This window comes from Myotis lucifugus, unplaced genomic scaffold, assembly GCF_000147115.1.
Source record: "Myotis lucifugus unplaced genomic scaffold, Myoluc2.0 scaffold_197, whole genome shotgun sequence".
Lineage (NCBI taxonomy): Eukaryota > Metazoa > Chordata > Mammalia > Chiroptera > Vespertilionidae > Myotis > Myotis lucifugus.
Window position 1 is genome coordinate 2,159,365 of NW_005871245.1, and position 20,247 is coordinate 2,179,611.

Genomic DNA, 20,247 nt, shown 5'->3' on the forward strand with positions numbered 1-20,247 from the left:
AACTATCTCTTTCCTTCTCCCTTCCTCTCTGTAAAAAAAAATCAATAAAATATATTTTTTTAAAAACAGAAAGAAAGAAAGGAGCATAGCCTGGCTGGCGTGGCTCAGTGGTTGAGTGTTGACCTATGAATCAGGAGGTCACAATTTGATTCCGGTCAGGGCACATGGCCAGGTTGTGGCTCGATCCCCAGTGTGCACCTTCAGGAGGCAGCTGATCAATAATTCTCTCTCATCATTGATGTTTCTGTATCTCTCTCCCTCTCTGAAATCAATATAAATATTTTTTTAAAAAAGAAAGCAAGAAAGGAGCATGAGCAACCTTTTCTTTCTGATGAGAAACCAAAGCCCCATGAAGTAGAGACTTGTTCAGGATCACACAGCAGATAAGTGGTCAAGCAAGAATTCAAACACATATCTGACCCAACCCGAAGTCATAGCTCATCTCCCTGCTATTCTCTGGTATGTCCTCTCTTCCTATCCTCTATGGCATTTCCCACAAGTTATAGATATATATGTACTTGTTTATTATTTACTTATTTAATAGTCTCTCACCCTAGACTGGTTTTGCTTATCATTAGACTCTGCTGAAGTTAAGTAGGATGTTTGGCCCCAGAAAGCATCCAATAAACATTTGTTTGAATTGAAAAATAATACAAGGGTAGATAAAGCTTGTTGAGAATAGAAAAGTCCCCTTCGTCGTGCATTCATTTATTCATTCATTTGACACATTTGATCATTATCTCCTCTGTTTGGCTGGCTGCTGGAGTTTACAGCAATGATCAGATGGGGCCCTGCCCTTAGGGAGCAAACAGGCTAAGTGGCATACAGACATGTGATGGCAGTTCAGCGAGGTATCTACTGGGATGGGGAAACGCAGAGGCTCTGGGAACACAGAGCAGACATAAGTCCAGTTGGGTGGGGAGGGAATCAAGGAGAGTTCTCTGCAGATGATATTTAAACCGAGACCTGAAGGATGAATCAAAGCCAGTGATGCAAACATGGTTGCGGGGTGGGGAGAAGGAGACAGATTCACGATGAGAATACTGCTTGCACAGGACACGAGATGAGAGCTTTGGCATTTGCCTGCTTTGTTCTTGGCTTCCTCAAGCCCTGGGCTCTGCACGCTCAGAGTGGACGGGGCCACAGCCAACCCCCTCTCAGTGCACAGCCAGCCTGGCAAACACAACACTGGGAATTAGGAAGTACATTTTTAGACTGTACTAATCATTGCTTTATTCTGATCTTTTAAAAATGTTTTCATTGCTTTTAGAGAGAGGGAAAGGGAAATGGAGAAAGAGAAAAACATCAATGTGAGAGAGTAACATCGATTGGCTGCCTCCTGTATATCCCCCATTGGGGATCAAGCCCAACATCCAGGCATGTGCCCTGACTGAGAATCCAACCAGTGACCCTTTGGTACATGGGATGATGCTCAACCAACTGAGCCAGACTGGTCAGGGCTGTTGTTGTTTTTATCTTTATAAGTTACACAGTCCTCTTGTAGAAAAGATGGGAAATAGAGAAAATATTAAAAACTTAAAAATAGAGAAGAAAGGAATCTAGAATTAGAGAGACTTAAGTTTGAACTGCAGTTCAGTCCTAGCTGTGCAATCCTGAGAAAGGCATGTTTTTTCTGTGATCTTCAGGATCTGAGAAATGGAACTGCTAACACCTATGGCCTAAACAAAAGCATTGATAGATGCAAGGATTTGCCCAAAGTATCAGAAGCTGGACATATCTGTCCTTGGTCTGAGCAAGAGACCGTGAAAAAGAAGGGGCAGCTGTTGTAGATGTTTCCCTCCACGTCCCACGTGGTTCAGGGTTCAGGATCTGGAAGAGGAGCCGCACACAAATGAAAGAGAAGAGACAAGAGATAATTTGGAAATATTGGGGGGCCATGCGGGTAAGTCCAACTCAAGAGGAAGGACTTCCACTGGTGCTCAGGCCTCACCAAGCTTTTACTGATCTGGGATACACCCATAGCATAGCCCTTAGTCAGGCAATTTCCAGTAACAGGCAGACTAGCCCATCAGCAGGCATTTCCAATAATAGACAGACTATCTTATCAATAAGGATTTACTGTCTGGTGGGGAAGTTGCTTCAGCTACCATTGTCTGGATTAACAGTGGGTGCAGGGCTCTGACCTTTGCTAGGGCTTCAAGGGTCACCAGCCTGATGTAGTTCCTTGTCCACACCTCTCTGCTAGTGAAGACAAGAGGTGGTTTCCCACAGGCAGCCCTAGCCGGTTTGGCTGAGTGGATAGAGCATCAGCCTGTGGACCAAAGGGTCCCGGGTTCGATTCCAGTCAAGGGCATGTACCTTGGTTGCAGGCTCCTCTCTGGCCCAGACCCTGTCAGGGCTCCTGCAGGAGGCAACCAATCGATGTGTTTCTCTCACATCTAAATTTCTCTCTATCTCTCCCTCTTTCTTCCATTCTTTCTAAAAATCAATGGAAAAATATCCTCGGGTGAGGATATTAACAAAAACAAATAAAGACAATTAAGTGTTTAAAAAAAGAGAGAGAGAGAAGGGGAAGCTGAGAAGGACTTGAATCCAGAATCCTGTCCATTATATCCACACCTCTCCCAGGGCAACAGCCAGCAGAGACAGAGCTTTATGGTGGGAGAGTGTGGCTGTGGCCCAAATCAGGATCCCCTCCATCAGCTGAGAGTGGGGTGGGGCAGGAGGTCAAGGCCTAAGAAGTCTACTTCTATCCCAGCCTAGAAGATTCAAGACCTCTGCTAAGAGATCCGACCTCTCTCTTTCATTCTCTTCCCTGCAACCTGACCTGGCACCCTCTAGGATGTGATATCAGTTTAATAATTTAGCAGATGCAGATAAAGATAGCAACTCTGAAAATAAACCAGCTGGGCTCAGCCTCCATCTCCTCTTTCCCCAGCAGACTTCCTGCCCTCCCCCCAAGGTTTCTGGTTGCCCCCATACCTGTCAGTGCCCCTGCCCACTAATGGGCACCTGCCTTGACACCTCCCCCTTTGCCTTCTCCTAGCCCTTCTCCTTCTCCACCCTCCTCCTCACCTCTCCTTTCTCTCAATTCTCATATTAAAAGCTTTTATTTTAATTAGAGCTTAAAAGAATCTTGTGCTGGAAGTCAGAAGCTTCGATTTAATTCATTATGTGCACTGAGCAAGTATGTCCCTTCTCTCGAGTCTCTGTTCCCACATTTGTAAAATGAGGCCTCTGAATTCCTACGTGTAGCAGGAACAAAATGTCTGGGCAGTGGCAATTACCTGGACAGGGGACTAGATGTCTTTCCCATGAAGACACAGCTGCAACATCAGTGCCATCTCAGCCAGCAGCACTGCAATCCATCTGCTGCTCCATCCAGAGAGCTCACAGGTTCTCTTTGTTTTTAACTTCTCTTGTGATGGAAATTTTGCCCTGGTTATTATTCCAAAAATAAAAGGCTGTACGTGACTTGTGTTCACAATGGATGTAGCAGGTTTCACGTGTTTTTGGTGCTTCATCATGTTTCTGACAACATGAGGGAAATTTTATTTCCCTCTGGGAAGTTGGGAAGAGCAATATCCCTTCCCCCTTGATGGGTCTTTGCTCAAATCACCCCACCTTTACAGGTCTCAGCTTTCCCATCTCTAAAGTGGCCAAGTGTTGAACAGTAAGCAGAACAAGGTAAGTAGGACTCCACCATCTTTAGATTGTGAGCTCTAAAAGGGATGAGATCACTTCTGTTTTCATGAATTCATTCAACAAGATAATTAGCACTTACTCTGAACCAGCCACTACGGAAGGTGCTAGGGGCACAGAAAATAAAAGAAGCATAGACCCGTCCTAGCAAGTTAGGCTCAGTGGATAGAGTGTTGGCCTGCGGACTGAAGGATCCCGGGTTCAATTCCAGTCAAGGGCACATGCCCAGGTTTTGGGCTTGATCCCCAGTAGGGGGCATGCAGGAGGCAGCGGATCAGTGGTTTTCTCTTATCATTGATGTTTCTATCTCTCTCTCCCTCTCCCTTCCTCTCTCAAATCCATAAAAATATATTTTTAAAAAGCAGAGTCCCTGTTCCCAAGGCATGTGCCATGAAGGAATAATAAAATGCCTGCTAATATTCACTGAGTGCTTACTCTATGCCAGGTTCTGATCCTATAAGGTGCTATGATTAACATACTCCACTTTATATATTAGGAAACTGAAGGACAGAGTGATCAGGTAAATGTGGCCAAGGTCACATGGTCAAGGAGTGGCCAAGCCCCATAGGATTCAACAGGCAGGCAGTCTGCTTCCAGAGCCTGTTTTCAACCACATAGCCATAGGGCTTCCTTAGAAATTATGAACAAGGAATACACTGGTGACACAATGGAAAGTGGAGTTACATGGTGATATTAAGCTGAGACCTGAAAGATGAGTAGGAGACAGTTATGTGAAATTGGGGAAATAGCTTTCCCAGCAGAAAAAAAAAATAGTATGTGCAAAGGTCCTGAGACCAAGGGATTGGCATGTTCAGTGTCTGGTAAGCTAACAGGAAAATGGCAAGAGCCGAGGTTAGAGGAGCAGGCTAGGCCAGGGTGAAGGTTTTGGATTTTACTATAAGAGCAGGGGAAATCTTTGAAAGGTTGAAGTGGGGTTCAACATGATCTGATTTTTAAAAAGATTGTGCTGTTGAAAAACACATGCACAACATTGTGCTGTTTGCTGTGTTGATAATGAACTTAAAAGAAATAATGAGACCAGTTAGGAGATTACTGCAGTAATCCAGCAGACATAGAACAGTGCCAGGCCAGGAGTAATTTATTCTTCTGCTGATTCTCAGAGGCAGTGGTCTTGCCTCAGAGAGTCCTACCCCGAATGGCTGGGGAAGCTGGGATGGGGCAGGAAGAAGAGATCAAAATAAAATAGCTATCTATTTAGTATTTACCATGAGCCAGCCCCTGTTGTAATCACCACATGAAACTATTACTACATTCACTTTATAGACCAGGTACAGAGAAGTTCTGTAACTTGGCCAAAGTCACCCAGCTAATAAGTGGCAAATTTGGGGCACATATTTAGGCTTTCTGACTACAGAGTTCACACTCTGAACCACTGTACATCCTACTTCACATTAAGGGGTAGGATGAGAAATGCTGAGGTTCAGAGAGGTTAAGCTCACACTGCTGCTCAACAGGGAGGGGTGTACCTAGGACTTCAACTCTGATCTTGTGACTCTGAAGTTCTGGCATTTATGTTGGGTGCTGCCCCCTAGTGTCCCCTATAGGAGAAGGGCACCAAAGGCAAGCAGCAGATAAGCGGAAACAAACTGGAACCAAAGCTGTAGGTTTTATCGATATTAAGTGTCACTCTAAATGTCTCCATATCTACAATCATGATATTTCTTGGCTATCTTACAAATCCTGCAATTCATCAGGTCTAACACCCACTTTGTACTTTTTCACCTCAAATTTGCCCTCCTCAGTCATTTCTTCTTTATTATTATTATCACTAGAGGCCCGGTGCACGAAATTCGTGCACTGGGGGGTGGGGGGTCCCTCAGCCCAGCCTGCCCCCTCTCACAGTCTGGGAGCCCTCAGTGGGTGTCCCACAGTCTGGCAGCAGAGGCTCAGAGCAGGTGCCCCGTGTGTGTGTGTGTGTGTGTGTGTGTGCATGTGTGTGTCCATCCGCTGGGACCTGCCCCCAGCCACACCACGTAGGCTCGGAGCAGTTGCCGTGTGTGTGTGTGTGTGTGTGTGTGTCCGCTGGGGGCCTGCCCCCAGCCGCGTTGGAGGCTCGGAGCAGGCACCCCGTGTGTGTGTGTGTGTGTGTGTGTGTCCACTGGTGGCTGCCCCAAGCCACGCCATAGAGGCTCGGAGAGGCTCGGAGCAGGTGCCGTGTGTGTGTGTGTGTGTGTGTGTGTGTGTGTGTCCACTGGGGGCCTGCCCCCAGCCACACCTCGAAGGCTTGGAGCAGGCGCCCCTCTGTGTTGATCTCTCAGGCTCCTGGCCGCGCCTGCATGTTGTTCCCTCCCTTGAGCGGCGGTCAGGGCGGGCTGAAAGCTTGGCTTCCTCCATCGCTGGGGACAATCCAAGCCTTCAGTTCCGTGGCCGAGCCATCTTTGTTGGGTTAATTTGCATACTCGCCCTGATTGGCTGGTAGGTGTAGCGGAGTTACACCAATTTGCATGTTTCTCTTTTATTAGTGTAGTTTTTTTTAAGATTTTCTTTGGGCTTATGAAATAGCTCTGTATCTTTTTTTTAAAAAAATGATTTCAGAGAGGAAGAGAGAGGGAGAGAGAGATAAAAACATCAATGATGAGAGAGAATCACTGATAGGCTGCCTCCTGCATGCCCCATACTGAGGATCTAGCAACCTGGGCATGTGCCCTTGACTGGAATCGAATCTGGGACCCTTCAGTCTGCAGGCCGATGCTCTATCCACTGAGCCAAACTGGCTAGGGCTGTATCTTTTTAAAAAAATATTTTTATTGATTTCAGAAAGGAAGGGAGAGGGAGAGAGAGAGAAAGATCAATGATAAGAGAGAATCTTCAATCGGCTGCCTCCTGCACTCCCCACACTAAGGATCGAGCCTACAACCCTAGCATATGCCTTGACAGGGAATTGAACCGTGACTCTGATTCATAGGTTGACACTCAACCACTGAGCCATGCCAGCCAGGCCTCCTCAGTCATTTCCGTTCATCCAGTAGCACAAGCCAGAATCCTAGCCATCCTTGACACCTCCATCTCCCCACCATCATCTGTCTCCAGCTCAGGAGTCTGCATGGTAGCCAAGGAAGAAGACCAGAAAAGTAAACAGTGAACACAGCAGAGTAACAGTGGTAGAAGCAGAGGATCAAGACAATGTCCCCCAATCATGGCACGAAGCAAAACTGAGCTTGGGTGGCTCCAGTTATAAAGGCAGGTCTTTCTGCTTAGAAAGAAGCCCAAATGCGGCTTTATGGCTGGGAGGAGGATACTATGCTAGGAGCCAGAAGGGCTGGGTTCCCACCCAGCTCCACTACTCAGTCATAGTAGGGCCTCCGGACCTTGATGAGCCTCAGTTTTCACATCTGTAAAATGAATATGACAATGCCAATCTAGGGTTATTGAAAAGATCAAATTAAAAAGAGTCTGCTTTGCTCTGGCCCTGTGGATCAGTTGATTGGAGTGTCATCCTATACATCAAAAGGTTGTGGCTTAGATTCCCAGTCATGGCACGTACTTAGGTTGTAGGTTCGACCCCTGGTCGGGGCGCATACAGAAGGCAAGGAAGGCAACTGATTGATGTTTCTCTCTGACATCAATACTTCTTTGTCTCTCTTTCTCTCTCTCTCTCCCTGCCCCCCACCTCCCTCTTTTCCATTCTCTCTTAAAAATCAATGGAAAAAATATCCTCCATTGAGGATTAACAAAACAACAACAAAAAAATGAAGTCCTTGAATCTACCATCCAACCCAAGAACCAGAACATCACTAAAAATTAAATCTGCTAATGGGCTCTTTGCCATCTCTGACCCCTCCCCCACCTGACCCCAGGTAATCACTACTCTTAATTTTGTATTCCTCATTCTCTTGCTTTTTAAAAAAAATATATTTTTAAATTGATTTCAGAGAGAAGGGGAGGAGAGAGAGATAGAAATATCAATCATGAGAGTGAATCATCGATGGGCTGCCTCCTGCAGACCCCATACTGGGGATCAAGGCTGCAACCCGGGCATGTGCCCTGACTGGGTATTGAACCTGGGACCTCCTGGTTCATAGGTTGATGCTCAACCACTGAGCTACGCCAGCAAGGCTCATTCTCTGGCTTAAAAAAAAAATGTTTTTATTGATTTCTAAATTTTTATTCTGTTCCTTTTTGTTTTCTTTTTTTAAAAATTGAGTTTTTATACAGAGCCGGAAGGAGGGAAGCAGGGAGGGAGATGGAGAGGGAGGGAGGGAGGGGGAAAGAGAGAGAGAGAGAAACATCGATGTGAGAGAAACATCAATTAGCTGACTCCCATACACAGCCTGACCAGGGATCAATCCCAAAACCTGGGCATGTGCCCTGACCGGGAATCAAACTGGCAACCTTTCGGTGCATGAGACAACACTCAATCAACTGAGCCACACTGGTGGCCAGGCCTCTCTTGTTTTTCTTTAATAGTTTTTTTCATATATAAGTTATGCTTACCACCCTTATGAATTTGTCTTTTTTTTTTTAGGTCAAAACATATCAAAAACAGGAATTTCATATGATTCAACCCAAAATTATATCTAAACATAATAGTTTAGTTGTATTTGAACTTTATAAAAAGAATACCATTCTGGCCCTGACCGGTTTGGCTCAGTGGATAGAGCGTTGGCCTGCGGACTGAAGGGTCCCAGGTTCGATTCCGGTCAAGGGCATGTACCTTGGTTGCGGGCACATCCCCAGTGGGGGGTGTGCAGGAGGCAGCTGATCGATGTTTCTCTCTCATTGATGTTTCTAGCTCTCTCTATCCCTCTCCCTTCCTCTCTGTAAAAAATCAATAAAATATATTAAAAAAAAAAAAGAATACCATTCTGTATGCACTCTTTTGGGACTTGCATTTTTTTCACTCAATATTATATCACCATGATCCAGCCATATAGCTTTTTCATCATTTTTAGATCTTTTTAAAAAATATATTTTTACCCCCTGGCAATGGGCAAGGAGACACTTGATTGGTGGTGTTGCTCTTATATCAGTCAGGGGCAAAGCAGATGTACAGTCCTTAGTTCATCCTAGCTTGATGCCTGTGTCGGTGGCCAGAGCTGTTTCATGCCGGAGGCACATAAAATGATAATTGCTAGGTCTTGGAGGGGAAAAGATCAGAAACACTGGTCTCATAAGTAGATTATTAATATTAACAGGCTTAGGAGGGGTGTAGTTTTAAAGTTTGTGGAGCTGTGATTGCTCTAGTAACTTGTAGATTAACAGTAAGCAGGTAGTTCTAGTACAACTCCATTAAGAGTGAACATGCCACCTAACAGTTCTAGTGGCATAGATATATGTTATTCTGCACATAAAACTGGGTGCTATGAGAATAAGTGGGTCACTATTTGCTTCCAGAAAATTGGGTGGGGATCTAGTATGGTAATATTGGAATTATTTCAGAGGGCAGTTACTGTGAATCATGTATTCTCAGGAGCCAGAATGTTCAAATCCTGAGTCTCTGCCATTTAACTGTCAGTGTGATCTTAGATGCATTTAACCTGCCTGTTTCTCACCTGAAAAGTGAGTTTTAATAATAGTGCATATAAGTTGGAAAAAAATAAAACATGAGAAGCACTTAAAATGGAGCCTGGCACAGTTGTAGCTAATAATATATGAGCATCTGTCTTTTTCTGGGTTCAGAAAAAAAAGTATAAATATATATATATGATTGGCTGTCTCCTGCACGTCCCCCACTGGGGGTCGAGCCTGCAACCCAGGAATGTGCCCTGACCAGGAATCAACCCTGATCTCCTGGCTCATAGGTCCACACTCAACCACAGAGCCACTGGGCTGGGCTGGGCTGGGCTGAGCTTGTAAGGCCGGCAGGCCCTGCTGGGACTCAGAGATGCTAGGACCGCCTCCCACAGCAGAGGAGAATGGGCCCCAGCGTCTGTCCACTCCGCCCCTAGGCCTCACTTACCGGACTAGGCGGAGCACAGCTCTCAGAGTCCGCAGGCTCAGCGCCCAAGCCCGGCCTCGGTGCCAGCCTAGTGCCCGGGGCGGGGCCTTGGCCCAGGTGAGCAGCAGCGGCGGAGGCGCTTCGCGGAGGCAGGAAGTGTGTCCCCAGCGGCGGCCCGTGCAGCGCTCCCGCGAGACGCTTACCTGCACCCCAGGTGAGCGGCAGGTGGGGGGGTAGAAGGGGGCGGGGGAAGGGGCCGAGCCGGAGGCGCTCACCTGGCGGGACAGGTAAGCCCCGCGCGGGCCCGAGGGGGCGCGAACCCGGGAGGCACCAGTGTGTAGGGACCTCGGAGGCTGCGCGCGGGCCGGGGAGGGTCCCGGGCCAGGTTCTCGGGGACCACCCTCCCACTTCCGGGGTGCGCGGGCCGGGCCGGGGAGCGGCCTGAGCAAAACCCTGGGCCCGGATGGCTGAGTGGGGCCCGGGGGGCGTACTCGCCCTTAGGGCTGCGCTGGCTTGGGGCCGGGGCGTGCACACCCTGAGGAAGTGTCAGGGCGGAGGGAGGCTGGATCCGCCAGGTGGAGGCCTCTGCAGCTGGAGCGGGTGGTGCTCGCCCCCAGGGCACTGCTGATGTAGGGGCTGCGATAGTTCGATAGTCGAGGGGCAGCCTCGGGGTCTGGTTCTCCCTCGCCCGGGACCAGGTGCTCGCGGATGCGGGAGTCGCCGGCTGAGCCTTTGGGGCGGGAGACCGAAGGTGCAGGGACGCCGGGCGCGAGAACAGACGGCTGTTTCCTGAGTAGGATTGGGTGTCCCTCCCGGACTGGTGTGCAAGACTTGGCTGCGCACGGGTCGGGGCAGAGGCTGGTGCAGCGGAGCCTGTCCTGGGACCTTGGGAGGAGGGAGTCGGTAGGGAGACAGACCCCGGAGTGTGTATGTTCCCAGGACTAAGGAGGTGGGGAAGCGCATCAATAAGAAGTGTGGGGAGGGTGGGTCTGGGAGCCTCTGACCCTGAGGAAATCTCTACAGTGCCCTGGGGCTCCCAGGGACCCAGTCCCTCCCAGGTGCTAAAGCCCCTACATGCAGTATCTCATTTAAACCTCACCTGGTGCTTGAAGATACTCATCTTGCCCGTTAAAGATGAGGAAACTGCTGGCCACTTGGTTAGAGTGTCCTCCCGATATGCCAAGGTTGCTGGGTTCGATCCCCAGTCATGGCACATACAAGCAACCAATGAATGCATAAGTAAATGCAACAACATCGATGTTTCTCAAATCGATTTTCCTCTCTCTCTCTCTACCCCCTTCCTCTCTCTAAAATCAATCAATAGCCCTGGCCGGTTTGGCTCAGTGGATAGAGCATCGGCCTGTGGACTGAAGGGTCGCGGGTTCGCTTCTGGTCAAGGGCATGTAACTTGGTTGCGAGCACATCCCCAGTAGGGGGTGTGCAGGAGGCAGCTGATCGATGTTTCTCTCTCATGGATGTTTCTTTTTTTCTTTTTATTGATTTTAGAGAGGAAGAGAGAGAGATAGAGAGATAGAAACATCAATGATGAGAGAGAATCACTGATCAGCTGCCTCCTGCAGGCCCCCCACTGGGGATCGAGCCCGCAACCCAGGCATGTGCCCTTGGCCGGAATCAAACCTGGGACCCTTCAGTCTGTAGGCCGACACTCTATCCACTGAGCCAAACCAGCCACCAAACCAGCCAGGGCTCTCATCAATGTTTCTAATTCTCTATCCCTCTCCATCTTCCTTCCTCTCTGTAAAAAAATCAATAAAATACATTTAAATAAAATAAATAAAAATAAAATCAATAAATAAATAATCATAAAAAGATGAGGAAACAGCCTAGAGCAGGGGTGGGCAAACTTTTTGACTCGAGGGCCACAATGGGTTCTTAAACTGGACCGGAGGGCCGGAACAAAAGCATGGATGGAGTGTTTGTGTGAACTAATATAAATTCAAAGTAAACATCATTACATAAAAGGGTATGGTCTTTTTTTTTTTTTAGTTTTATTCATTTCAAACGGGCCGGATCCGGCCCGCGGGCCGTAGTTTGCCCACGGCTGGACTAGAGTCTTGTGCTAGACCTCAATAGAAGCAGGGGCTCTCCCCGCACAAAATCAAATGACAAGTGTTCCTAGGATTTTGGAGGTGGGGGCAGCAGCATTGAGGGGAAGACAGAGCCTAGATGAAATGGGCTGAACTTGACTTCAGAAGGGTTCAGGGCCTAGAGGGGGGGGACGGGGACCAGTCATTGTCCTTACCTCAGATTTTGCTCCCCTTCCCTCCATCCTACTCCCATTCAAGATGTGTGGCACAGAGCAAAGTACAGGGGCTCTGGAGTCTGGCGGACCACAGTACAAATCCAGCTCTATCTTTTTCCAGCTAGGTATCTCTCTGGACAAGTCACCTCAGCTCTCTGGGCTTCAGACTCCTCATCTGTAAAGTGGAAATACAATATTTATAGGGCAGTTGTGAATGTTAAATAAGGCTCATTTGTGATGTAATCCTCTTGGGCTGGAGCCTGTTTCTGGCCCATTCCCTGCTGTTTCCCCAGCATTTAGCACAGCGCTGGGCACATAGTAAGTGCTCAGTAAAAATTTGTTGGATGAATTTAATGATTAGTGGCAAATCCTAAAGCCTCGGAGGTGGAAGAGATAGTGACCCAGACTGTCATCAGTCACCTCTTGTTCTTATAAACCCCAGGTACCCCAGAGTTCAATGTGGTTGAAACAGTGCTCGTACATTCACCCTCTCCTCATCCAAGGTCTGAGCCTGAAAGAGTCAGGCTCCCTCTGTGGACCCTCCTCAGCCACAGGCTTGTCTATGGAGCTGGCAGCTGGACACTTGACTGCCCCCTTTCTCCCAAGTAATAGATGAGATGCGGTGGTGGATAAGAGTATGGATCAGGCAGGTTGTGTACAAATAAATGGGTGGCTTTGGACAACTTATTTAGCCTCTCTCTGCCTCAGTATAGTAATAACAACAACAATACTATCTACAAGTAGGGTTGTGATACTTAATTGGTTTAATATATTTAAACACTTAGAACAGTGGTTCTCAACCTTCCTAATGCCGTGACCCTTTCATACAGTTCCTCATGTTGTGGTGACCCCCAACCATAAAATTATTTTCGTTGCTACTTCATAACTGTAATTTTGCTACTGTTATGAATCGTAATGTAAATATCTGATATGCAGGATGTATTTTCATTGTTACAAATTGAATTAATTAAAGCATAGTGATTAATCACAAAAACAATATGTAATTATGTATGTTTTCCGATGGTCTTAGGCGACCCCTGTGAAAGGGTCGTTCAACCCCCAAAGGGGTCGCGACCCACAGGTTGAGAACCGCTGACTTAGAACAATGTAAGCCATCAATAATTAAATCACTAGAATGCAAACTCCTGAGGTAGGAAATTTTGTCTGTTTTATCACTGTGTCCACAGAATTTAGAACAGTGTCTGACACAGAGTAGGACCTCAGTTAATATTTGTTAATTGAGTGAATGAATTAATCCATTCCCACCCCCACATTGTTCAAGCCAAGGCAAAGGTTTTAACCATTTGCCTTGCCTCTCTGGGCTGTGAGGGACTATTACAATTTCAGTTTGTATATTTTGAGAGGGGATTTCACACACACACCCATCCAGACACTGCCACCTCCACTCTGATCAGTCTAGAGCCCAAGTCCTTTCGATTTGCACCCAGTGGTCCTCGTTCTACCCTGAGGTCACACAAAATACACTTACTGTGCCCAAACCTGTTTCAGACACTGAGGCAGAAAGGAATTAGACATGGTCCCTGTCCCTCAGGTTCTTATAGGCTTATCTTCAAACAATGGGTTCAAGGCCAACTCAGCTGACAGTCCAGCAGAAGGCTGTGGGGAGAGAGACTTGGGGTTCTGGAGAGTTCTTGGAGGAGTGCTGAGTAGGGACAGCAGAGTAGGTTGAAGAGTTGTAGGAATAGTTAAGGAACTCCTGTATCCTCCTCCCCAGTCACCATGGCTAACAATCCCTCCCTCCTTTTCTTTCTCTGTTTTTAGGGGAAACCTTTTGAGATGTTCCAGACATGATGCTCCTTTATCCCTAAATGCTTCAGTATATCTTTCCTAAGAATAAGAACATTATCTTATATAACTATAGATTCAGGGAATCTGTTTAACACTGACATATCTTTTAACATTGCCACAATACTATTAAATAATATACAGCCAACTTTAGCCAAAACCGGTTTGGCTCAGTGGATGGAGCGTCGGCCTGTGGACTGAAGGGTCCCAGGTTCGATTCCGGTCAAGGGCATGTACCTGGGTTTCGGGCACATCCCCAGTGGGAGATGTGCAGGAGGCAGCCAATCGATGTTTCTCTCCCATCGATGTTTCTAGTTCTCTATCTCTCTCCCTTCCTCTCTGTAAAAACTCAATAAAATATATTTAAAAAAAAATAATATACAGCCAACTTTTAAATTTCACCAGTTACCCACATTATCCAATTTCCAATTTTTCCTCTTGATCCAGGTTCCAATCCAGGATCACACATTGTGCTTAATTGTCATGTCCTTCAACTTGGGCTTGTCTGATGTTTCCTCATGATTATTTTTGGCAGGAATACTTCCTAACTGATTCTGTATCCTTTTTTAAAAAATATATATTTTATTGATTTTTTACAGAGAGGAAGGGAGAGGGAAAGAGAGTTAGAAACATCGATGAGAGAGAAACATCGACCAGCTGCCTCCTGCACCCCCCCCACCCCCACTGGGGATGTGCCCGCAACCAAGGTACATGTCCTTGACCAGAATCGAACCTGGGACCCTTGAGTCCGCAGGCCGACGCTCTATCCACTGAGCCAAACCGGTTAGGGCTGATTCTGTATCCTTAGTGTGTAGTATCAAGAAGCACATGATGTCAATACATCCCATTATTGGTGATATTAACTTTGATCATTTGATTAAAGTGATATTTGCCAAGTTTCTCCAGATTTGTGGGTTTTTAAGTTCTCACTAGCTGCAGTAAGTAGAAAGGAATGGAGGTGGCCAGAATGGGGGGTCTTGAAAGTATCTGGGTGAGAGATGATGGTAGTTTTGTTTAGGGAGATGGTATTGACTTGCCTAAAGCACATTGTTTATTAGAGTCAAAACTAGGACTAGAACACAGGTATCCAGATACCTAGTTCTTCTCCCACATCACCAGTTATAGAATCCCCAGTGCCATTAAATCAGGGTTAAAAAGATAAGGGACCAATATTTTAGAAAATCCAGGCTAAGGGAAATTACTGTCCTTCAAACCCCTACATGTGATCAAGGACTCTCCCAAATATATCAGTACATAATGTTTCCCTGAATCCCTCCAGCAGAATTATTTACTACCATAATGTCTCATCTAAACTACATACTCCACCCCCCCCCCAAAAAAAACAACAACAACCACACAATAATAAACTACATGTTACAAAACCATGTGTAAATTACAAGAACAGAGTCTAAAGTTCATTCATCTTTGGTTCTACAGTTCCTAAAAGGGCCAGGCTCAGTATTTATGAAATGAGTAAATCAGCTCTGAGCTTGTCATAGCAACCAAGTCATAAAGGGAAAGATGTATTTTGTGGCTCGGCTTCCTTGTCTAATCAAAGGAAGCAAAACTGCTTGGTGTTAAATGTTTCTAGAAGAGCAAATCTGAGCCAGACTAAAATATTGATGGGGTACTTGTTATATTCCCACCTCTGATTTGAAGGAAGAGAGTAAGATTGAGAAGATGGTAATGTTCAGGTTCTGTAGCAAGTCACATGGAGAGGCATTTGTTAAGCAGCCTCAGAGGCTGTGCTGGGTGGGCTTACCAACAGTGGGAATAAACTGAGGAGACCATTCCCCAGACAGCAAGATCCCAGGAAATTTTTCTTTTTATCTGGTAAAATATCCATAACATAAAATTTACCATTTTTTTTATTGTGTGTGTGTGTTTTGTTTGTTTTCTTCTTTTTGTTTATGTTTTCCTTTTTGTTGTTGTTGTTCTGCATTTTAACATTTTAAAAAATCTTTATCATATACTAGAGGCCTGGTGCACAAAATTCATGCACTGGGGTAGAGAGGGGGGGTCCCCTCAGCCCGGTCTGCACCCTCTCGTAGTCCGGGAGCCCTTGGGGGATGTCCGGGACCCCTCACTCCTTACTGCCCACCTGCTTGCTGCTCCTTAGTGCTGCCTCGGTGGTGGGAGAGGCTCCCACCACCACCACTGCGCTCGCCAACTGTGAGCCCGGCTTCTGGCTGAGCAGCACTCCCTTTGTGGGAGTGCACTGACCACCAGGGGGCAACTCCTGCGTTGAGCGTCTGCCCCCTGGTGGTCAGTGCACATCAACCTGTTGTTCTGGTCATTCTGCCATAACGGTCGCTTAGGCTTTTATTATATAGACTAGGGGCCTGGTGCACAAAATTTGTGCACGGGCAAGGTCCCTAGGCCTGGCTGGCGATCAGGGCTCGGGACCTTTTGGCTGCGGGCTGGGGCCTCGCTTCCCTGGCTGCTGGCTGCCAGCTGCCGGCCAGGGCCTTCCTTCGTTCTGCGCCACTCCCTAGTGGTCAGCGCATGTCATAGCGAGCGATTGAACTATCGGTCTCCCGATCAAACTCCCAAGGGGACACTTTGCATATTAGCCTTTTATATATATAGATTCCTGTGGCATTAAACACAGTCATAATGTTGTGTAACCATCACCACCATCCATCTCCAGAACTTTTTCATCTTCCCAAACTAAAACTCTACCCATTAAACACTAACTCCCCATTTCCCATGCCCCCAGTCCCTGGCAGCCACCATTCTCCTTTCTGTCTCTATGTTACTATTCTAGGTATTTCATATTTGTTCTGTTATGTCAGGTTTATTTCACTTAGCACAATGTCTCAAGGTTCATTTGTATTGTAGCATGTATCAAAATTTCATTCCTTTTCAGAGCTGAACAATATTTCATTGTGTGTGTACATCACGTTTTATTTTATTCATTCGTCCATCAAGGGACCTTTGGGTTGTTTCAACCTTTTGCTTATTGTGAACAATGCTGCTGTGAACATTTGTGTATACATATATGTTTAAGTCCCTGTTTTCAGTCCTTTTGTATATACCCAGAAGTGGAATTGCTGGATCATATCATAATTCTATGTTTACTTTTTTTAGGGACCACCAGACTTTTCCACAGCAGCTGCGTCATTCTGCATTCCCACCAGCAATGCACAATATTGGTTAATTGAGTGAATGAATGAATCTAATTTCTCTACATTCTCTCCAATGCTTGTCACTTTCTGTTTTATTGTTTTGTGTGTGTGTGTGTGTGTGTGTGTGTGTGTGTGTGTGTTTTCCCCCCAGTTGTAGTCATTCTAATGGATGTGAAGTCCCAGGAGATTTGGACATGTAGGTTAGACCATAGAGAGAACTTGCTCCTTGGGGAGGAAGGGAACACTAGAAGGTCTGTAGGCACACTTGGGTCTGTCCACATCACAGGCCTCTCAGAAACCAGGAATCTAAAGCTCCTCACGTCAGCGCAGGAGCTTGCCCCTCATCTCTGATCCTGACTCCTTCCTGGTCTCTCCCCACAGGTGTCTGGCTACAGCAAACCATGTAATGAGCCATGCCCCGCCCTGGACACCCCCGCCCATCATCTGGGCCCCCACGCTTGGGACCCTGGGAGCGGCCAACAGAGCTATGTTTGGAGACCTATGATGAGCCATCTCAGCCCCCACCAAGCCGCCGCACTCGGAGGCCAGACCCCAAGGATCCTGGCCACCATGGGCCCGAGAGCCTTACCTTCATCTCCGGCTCTGCTGAGCCTGCTGCCGAACCCCCAGCATGCTGCCTGCTTTGGCGACCTTGGGTGTGGGACTGGTGCCTGGCTGCCTTCTGCTTCCGCCGCTGCCGGGATTGCCTCCAGCGCTGTGGAGCCTGTGTACGGGGCTGCAGCCCTTGTTTGTCCACCGGGGACTCCCCTGATGGGGCTGCTGAAGCCAACTGGGCCAAGGAGCACAATGGAGTGCCCCCCAGTCCCGACCGTGCACCCCCCAGCCGGCGGGATGGCCAGCGGCTCAAGTCAACCATGGGTAGCAGCTTCAGCTACCCTGACGTCAAGCTCAAAGGCATCCCTGTATACCCCTATCGCAGTAACACTGCCCCGGCCCCTGATGCGGACTCCTGCTGCAAGGAGCCACTGACTGAGCCCCCACCCATGCGGCACAGCCTGCCGAGCACCCTTGCCGGCAGCCCCCGAGGCTCTGAGGAGTACTACTCTTTCCATGAGTCGGACCTGGACCTACCTGAGATAGGCAGTGGCTCCCTGTCGAGCCGAGAGATCGATGTGCTTATCTTCAAGAAGCTGACAGAGTTGTTCAGTGTACACCAGATCGACGAGCTGGCCAAGTGCACCTCAGACACTGTGTTCCTGGAGAAGACCAGTAAGATCTCAGACCTTATCAACAGCATCACCCAGGATTACCACCTGGATGAGCAGGATGCTGAGGGTCGCCTGGTACGCGGCATCATTCGCATCAGTACCCGAAAGAGCCGTACCCGCCCGCAGACCACAGAGGGGCGCTCAACCCGGGCTGCTGCCCCTGCTGCCATGGCCCCTGACAGTGGCCATGAGACCATGGTGGGCTCTGGGCTCAGCCAGGATGGTATGTGGGCCCCCCCAGGGCTGAAGGGCAGAATAGAGGAGGTTCTGGCCAAGGGAGGACAACGCTGGGGTCTTTGGCCACTATGGGTCCACCCCTCAACCAATCCCTGCTCTTCCTCCTCCTCTTCCTCCTTTTTCTCAACTCGTCTGCATCCCCTAACAGGCTCCTTCTATCCCTTGCTACCAACTGTCAGAGTAGCTTCCAGGTCTTGCGGGGTTAACAGGACTCAGGAACCCTTATGAATTTGGACCTCTGACCTGTCCAGGCCTAACCAATACACCCACCACTGTGCGTACCCATGAGCACATGCACAAACACACATTTTCTGTCTTTGTTTTAAACAGTTTCTCTAGTCTGGCTAGAGTAGCTCAGTGGTTGAGCATCAATTTATGAACCAAGACATGGTTCGATTCCCGGTCAAAGCACATGCCCAGGTTGTGGGCTAGATCCCCATTGTGGGGCATGCAGGAGGCAGCTGATCAAATATTCTCTCTCATCATTGATGTTTCTATCTCTTCCTCTCGCTTCCTCTCTGAAATCAATTTTTAAAAATTACACACACACACACACACACACACGGGGTGAATTGGCCCCATTGTGCTGGGGGCAAAAGTGGGAACTGGAGTTGAAAAGTTGTGGTAATGACCACTGCCCCCTCATGTTCCCTTTCTAGAACTCACAGTGCAGATCTCCCAGGAGACGACTGCAGATGCCATCGCCAGGAAGCTGAGGCCTTTTGGAGCCCCAGGTTTGGTCCTGACCTGCTGAGGAGTGTGTTGAGGAGAGGGGAGTGCCCTAGGAGCCCCCACATGCCCCTCTCCCAGCTTCCTCCTGGGGTGGGTGAGGATGGGAGAGAAGCCTGAGAAGCCACAGATGCCATCCCAGTCCTACAAGCTAGCCTAAAGGGTTCAGTTGGGAGAGATTCAGGAGCCTGCCCTGAAGCAGCAGGAGGATGGTTCCCAGAACGGGCAAGCCGGAAGTGATGGGACCCCAGCCTCTAAGCTCCAGGCACTGGGGAAGAAAGTGGAGAGCAGGAGGCCATCCAGCCTGGTGGTGAGGGCACTCTGTGATTTCTGCTGCTGTCTTCTAGGCATTCACAAGCTCTTGGGAGTGGGGTGGTTACCCTTTTGCAGAGAGGAAGGTTGGGGCTCAAAGTTTAAGGAGCTGAGTGGGTCGCCCAGCCAGGATCAGACTAACCCAGGCTTAAGTCCCATTCTGCTTCTCAGGGGGCTTCTCCCTGCCCCTGGGACCTGGATGAGCTTCCTCCCCTCTCAGCCTGTTTCCTCCTCTCTTCATCCTCAGGATACCCAGCCAGCCACGACTCATCCTTCCAGGGCACCGACACAGACTCCTCAGGGGCACCCCTGCTCCAGGTGTACTGCTAACCCCCGCTGGGCCCAGTGGCTGCAACCCCTTCGGAGAGAAGCACAGCCTGCAGAATGAAGAGGGGGACCAGGACCCCCTTTGGGACAGGCAGAGTCCACTCTGGCTCCTCCAACCTTGGCTGACTGGTTCCTGGACCACGTGCATTTCACTGGGCCATGGTGCCCACATTCCCCTGGACCCCCAGCTGGCCTGACCTGTCCCTTTCTTCAGGGGATCCAGGAGCCATGGAAAGCAGACTTAGGAATTACCTTCTGGGATTGAATCTCTGCTCTACCCCTATAACCTGTCATCCTAACCAATCATGCAGACTTCCCCCTCCCTGTGAGTGGGGAGAGGATGACAGCTAAAAGCAGTTTATCTTAAATGGATTGGGTTAGGGGGCAAGAGGGCTTCTGTTGAATTCTGTGGGCAGTGCCTACTCCATGTTTCATTCTGTTGAGCAGTTTGTTTCTTCGTTGATGTTCTACATGCTAACATGACCAATAGTTACAAGGACCTAGAAAATAAACCTGTCTACCTTATCTTGGCTGTGATATTGCCCTTTCTGTGGTTCAGTTACCTTCTTGACATTCCCAACAATACTGGAGTGGGAGGCTTTCAGAGAGGTCAAGAAATTTAATGGGTCACAGAGCTAGTAACTGGACCTGGAC

The 20,247-nt window shown here is 48.1% G+C and overlaps 1 protein-coding gene and 1 pseudogene across 2 annotated transcripts; both read left to right on the forward strand.

Moving 5' to 3' along the window:
• Positions 1-8,599: 8,599 nt before the first annotated feature.
• LOC111827657 lies at positions 8,600-8,744 on the forward strand (annotated as a pseudogene).
• Positions 8,745-9,558: 814 nt separating this feature from the next.
• Positions 9,559-20,118, forward strand: KDF1 (keratinocyte differentiation factor 1). 2 transcript variants are annotated; one of them, XM_006097296.3, is made up of 4 exons: positions 9,559-9,776; positions 17,141-18,211; positions 18,885-18,959; positions 19,514-20,118. In XM_006097296.3, exons 2-4 carry the CDS (start codon positions 17,173-17,175, stop codon positions 19,594-19,596), a joined length of 1,197 nt encoding a protein of 398 aa, XP_006097358.1. In that variant the 5' UTR covers positions 9,559-9,776; positions 17,141-17,172; the 3' UTR covers positions 19,597-20,118. The 2 variants fall into 2 exon arrangements, with proteins under 2 accessions (XP_006097358.1, XP_006097357.1); XM_006097295.3 differs by lacking the exon at positions 9,559-9,776 and adding an exon at positions 9,796-9,849.
• Positions 20,119-20,247: the final 129 nt, after the last annotated feature.

Excerpts from the sequence above, each read along its gene's own strand:
- KDF1 (XM_006097296.3), top strand. The coding sequence starts at position 17,173 with ATGCCCCGCCCTGGACACCCCCGCCCATCATCTGGGCCCCCACGCTTG. Across the intron at positions 18,212-18,884 it reads CTCTGGGCTCAGCCAGGATG|AACTCACAGTGCAGATCTCC; the intron begins GTATGTGGGCCC and ends TTCCCTTTCTAG. Across the intron at positions 18,960-19,513 it reads GAGGCCTTTTGGAGCCCCAG|GATACCCAGCCAGCCACGAC; the intron begins GTTTGGTCCTGA and ends CTTCATCCTCAG.